This window comes from Quercus lobata, chromosome 11, assembly GCF_001633185.2.
Source record: "Quercus lobata isolate SW786 chromosome 11, ValleyOak3.0 Primary Assembly, whole genome shotgun sequence".
Lineage (NCBI taxonomy): Eukaryota > Viridiplantae > Streptophyta > Magnoliopsida > Fagales > Fagaceae > Quercus > Quercus lobata.
The window spans coordinates 25,581,479-25,585,431 of record NC_044914.1 but is presented as its reverse complement, the minus strand read 5'-3'; the positions used below and the strand labels follow the sequence as shown (position 1 = coordinate 25,585,431).

Here is a 3,953-nt window from a genome sequence, read left to right as displayed (position 1 = left end):
TCATGGTGTCTTATTATGTGACAGTTTAATTTTTTTGGGATTTATGATAATTAACTAACTACAACTACTAATTAATGAACACTATAAAATAAAAAATAAAAAATGAAAAGGCAAAAAGAAGAGGTAATAAATATTGGACAATTCTAAAGTAAACAAAGGCTCGATGATACAACATCTGTATTGAGTCTCTAATTTCTAGTAGCAGTTACTAGAATTCAAAGTGATCATAGCATCTATTTATTGTTCAGTCCCAGAAATTTGTTGCAATATAAAGGGTAAGATAATGATACAAAAGTATGATAGGCAAACAGCAATTGAATATAGCCCATAGGCCATTAGCTATACAGTTTTCATAACAATCAACCAACAAACCACTCACACAAAGCCACGTAGTCCCCATGAATGTTATCTCTATCACGTAAAATTGTGCTACTCGTACAATTATGATCTGAAAAAATAAAATGAGTGAAATAAAAAATAAATTAAAATGGGATCAGAGTACTCCAAGGGTAAAATGTGAACGGTCGAGATTGCAGTATATATAAAACCAAATTGACTCGTCCCGCTCTCATTAACCACCTTTCTCTCTTCCTTCCCAAGAAACCAAGAGAAAATCCATCATCCAAGAAAGAAAGCAAGAAAACTCAACCATGTCCAAGGCTGATAGAATTCGTAAAAATCGCGTACTTTCAAAGCCACTGTCACAAAACCCGTCACCCAATACAGAGCCACACCAATATGTCCAATATTTCTCTAAAAAGATTAATAAAATACCAAAGAAGTATTTTCAATTGATACTTGTTTGTCTTTTCTTCTTGATCTTCGCACTCGAACACTCCAGCAATGGCAGTGGCAGTTTCTACAGCCTTTTTCACTCGCGTTTTGCTGGTTATTTATCTAAGCAGCAGGAAGAGTCCGGACTCCATTTCCATGAAATAATGGAGAGCAATTACAAGCCAGTTAAACAGAAGGGAAATCCTTACTATTCAGAGAATTTTACTACGAATTACTATCAAATGGAAATGAAGTTCAAGGTGTATATGTACCCAGAAGATGAAGTTCTCAACAAGTACTACCAGAATGGGAGCGAAGGCTACTTCTTCAAGAACATCAAAGATAGCCAGTTCCGCACCACTGTTGCTCAAGAAGCTCACCTCTTCTTTATCCCCATTCGCACCCACCAAATGCACAACATGGTATATCTCTATTCTTTCAAGGAATAACATATCATTTTGTTCTTGCTTTCTATTCTTGATTTTTGTCCAATAACATAGCCATTTTGATCATTCGCGCAGGGAACATTGAATGAGGAAATGGCCATTGTAGTCCAGAATTATGTCCAGAGCTTAATCACGGAAAACCCATATTGGAATAAAAGCCAAGGTGCAGATCATTTTTTCATAAATTGCCATGAAATTGGTGTGATGGCTACAAAAGGATTGCCATTGATGAAGAATGCAATTCAAGTTGTGTGTACCTCTCTGGATGCATTGGAATTTAACCCATTCAAGGATATTATCATCCCAGCTCAAGATCTTAAACCGTCCACAACAACCAGGTAACTTCCATCCAATAAAGACAATCTTTTTTTTTTCTTTGTGAATGGGAAAAAATTATAAAGCATTTACTTTTTCTTTTTTCTAAAGCATTTTATCAATAGGAAAATTTCTTTGAAAGACGTCAGGGTCATTGTGAATTTTTTATTTTAATTTGTTAATTGATTATTAAAAATTATAAAACACTATAATTTTTAATAATTTTCATTTCTTGTCCCATGCTGTGTCTAAAATGCGCCACTTGCGCCTGATTCCAATACAAACGATATGTAGTTAACTGTTGCTTGGTCTTGAACTCTTTTAGGGGCTTTGTTTTGGTATTTTACTTTGTTTCTTTGGTTGATATTGCATAGATCATACACCTTAAAAAAAATTTGTCCTACTACGTATCTTTGTACCATTCTATAATCATCTATACACAAAGAATATGTTTCATATTTTGTTCTAGGACCGTTGCTGCCTCTTTGAATTTTATTGTTAAAGTTAATGGTGTATATATATTACAGGAAAGTAGTAAGAGATTCAGAACTTGATAGGAACTACTGCTCATGCCAGTTATCCCCATTTCGTGCCGCCTGTATGGTAGAATCGATCCTTGAGGAATGTGTTCCTGCAGGTAATGTGCTATAAGCCTATAACCTTTTTTGTGTAATATAATCTTCCCCTAGTTTTTTTGTAGTATTTTTTTTTTCACCATAAAATGCAATGGTTTTCTATAAGCTTGTGTGTTACTTTGCAGTTGTCTCGTTCCTCAACCTTGATTTGCCATTCAATGATACTCTTGATTGGACAAGATTTTCTATTATAGGAAGAACTAAAGACGTACACTTAAATGGTGAAAAGCTCAACAAATTACATAACAACTTACTCGAGGTAAAAAAATGTCCTAACTTCTTCGCCCATTAAAAAGACTTTATGTTCTGGTGTCTTGATTTTGTTTCTATGACTATGTGCTTCAAATTAGAATTTTTTTTATTTTCTTAAAAACTTATAGCTATATATGCTGTATATGTTGCTTTGGAATTTGTAATCTTTTTTTTTTTTTAATGACACAAGAATATAAATGAAAATTCAATTAAAATGAATGTCCAGACATGCATTATGACATTATCTTTTTCATACTTCCCTAATGGCCATTAGGGTTTTGAACATTGAATTCTAGAATACATATTAGCTTAATTGGTCTTTTACTTTTTCTTATTCACTCATCCTGGTAACTTAGTGTAAGCTTACTAGTTTTTCTGATTTGTTTCCAAAAGGAAAAGGTTACTAGATCAATTACACTATCATAAAATGCATGATAGTGACTTTTAAGTAATGTGAGTTTCTAGTGTTCACAGATTGAGAAAGTCATAATTAGAAAAATGCTTCCTGACAGTGTGGGGAATGATATATTCTTCTAGACATTTTCAAACCTATAATTACAAACTAACTTATCTTCTAAAATTTCTTTTCTTTGTGAATCAGATTCGAAAACATTTTCAATGGAATTCACCTCCAGTGAGATTGGATGCTTTTCATATGGTCATATACGAACTTTGGCAGCATGCACGCAGACTTCATTTTACTTGATTGCTGTTTCTCACCACTCAAGTTCTTTCTTCTTCTTCCTTTTTCTAGAGAAAGCTCTCAAGTTCTTTCTGAACAGTGAACACATCAAAAATAAATAAATATTTCTGTTATTGTAGACGTTAAGATTGACAATTGACATGACGTTACGTTGCTGAACCATTTGGGGTACTTACAGAATATTTCCATTATGATCATATGTGTCATCATAAAGACGTAAATCCAACCACGTTTATTCAGATAATTCAGCAAAAAAAAAAAAAAACCACGTTTATTCAGATAGAAACTGTAGTTGATTCTATATACATCAAGAAGTCTTGTACCACAACTTTTATCACAGCTAATTCATATACGGAATTATTAATAGTGAATTACGTGACAAAATCACTTGTGAATTATAAAGTGTGGCTTTTAAAATGTTTGTTCAAACTATGATTTATAGTAATGTGAGAAATTGAGTCATGATCATCTATAATTATAGTGCTTTACCTTTGTATCAATTACAAAGTTGTATTATTGAGCAAAAAGGCAACAACAAAGTCTACGAATGTCATAGAATGCTCAAGTTAATATAAATTTTTGTTACAAAACGTTTATAAAGTAATAGGCAATAAGTGTAATTGTAGACTCCAACACCTTAAGTAATAAATGTTTTAATTTTTTTTTTTTTTTGATCATTGATAAAATATTAATTTGTAAGCTTTATGTTATAAAATGTATAACTTATATATGTTTGCGTTAATGTGTCCGATGCAGCCTCTTTATTTTATATATAAAAAATAGATAGATTTATTAAAGTCATAAGAGAAATGTTAGGGACATAAATTT

The 3,953-nt window shown here is 32.1% G+C and overlaps 1 protein-coding gene across 1 annotated transcript; it reads left to right on the top strand.

Annotated features, from left to right (window-relative positions):
• The first annotated feature begins 474 nt into the window (after positions 1-474).
• LOC115966250 (probable glycosyltransferase At5g25310) lies at positions 475-3,269 on the top strand. Its single transcript, XM_031085503.1, has 5 exons — positions 475-1,196; positions 1,296-1,558; positions 2,063-2,172; positions 2,296-2,429; positions 3,024-3,269. Exons 1-5 carry the CDS (start codon positions 651-653, stop codon positions 3,126-3,128), a joined length of 1,158 nt encoding a protein of 385 aa, XP_030941363.1. The 5' UTR covers positions 475-650; the 3' UTR covers positions 3,129-3,269.
• The last annotated feature ends 684 nt before the right edge of the window (positions 3,270-3,953 follow it).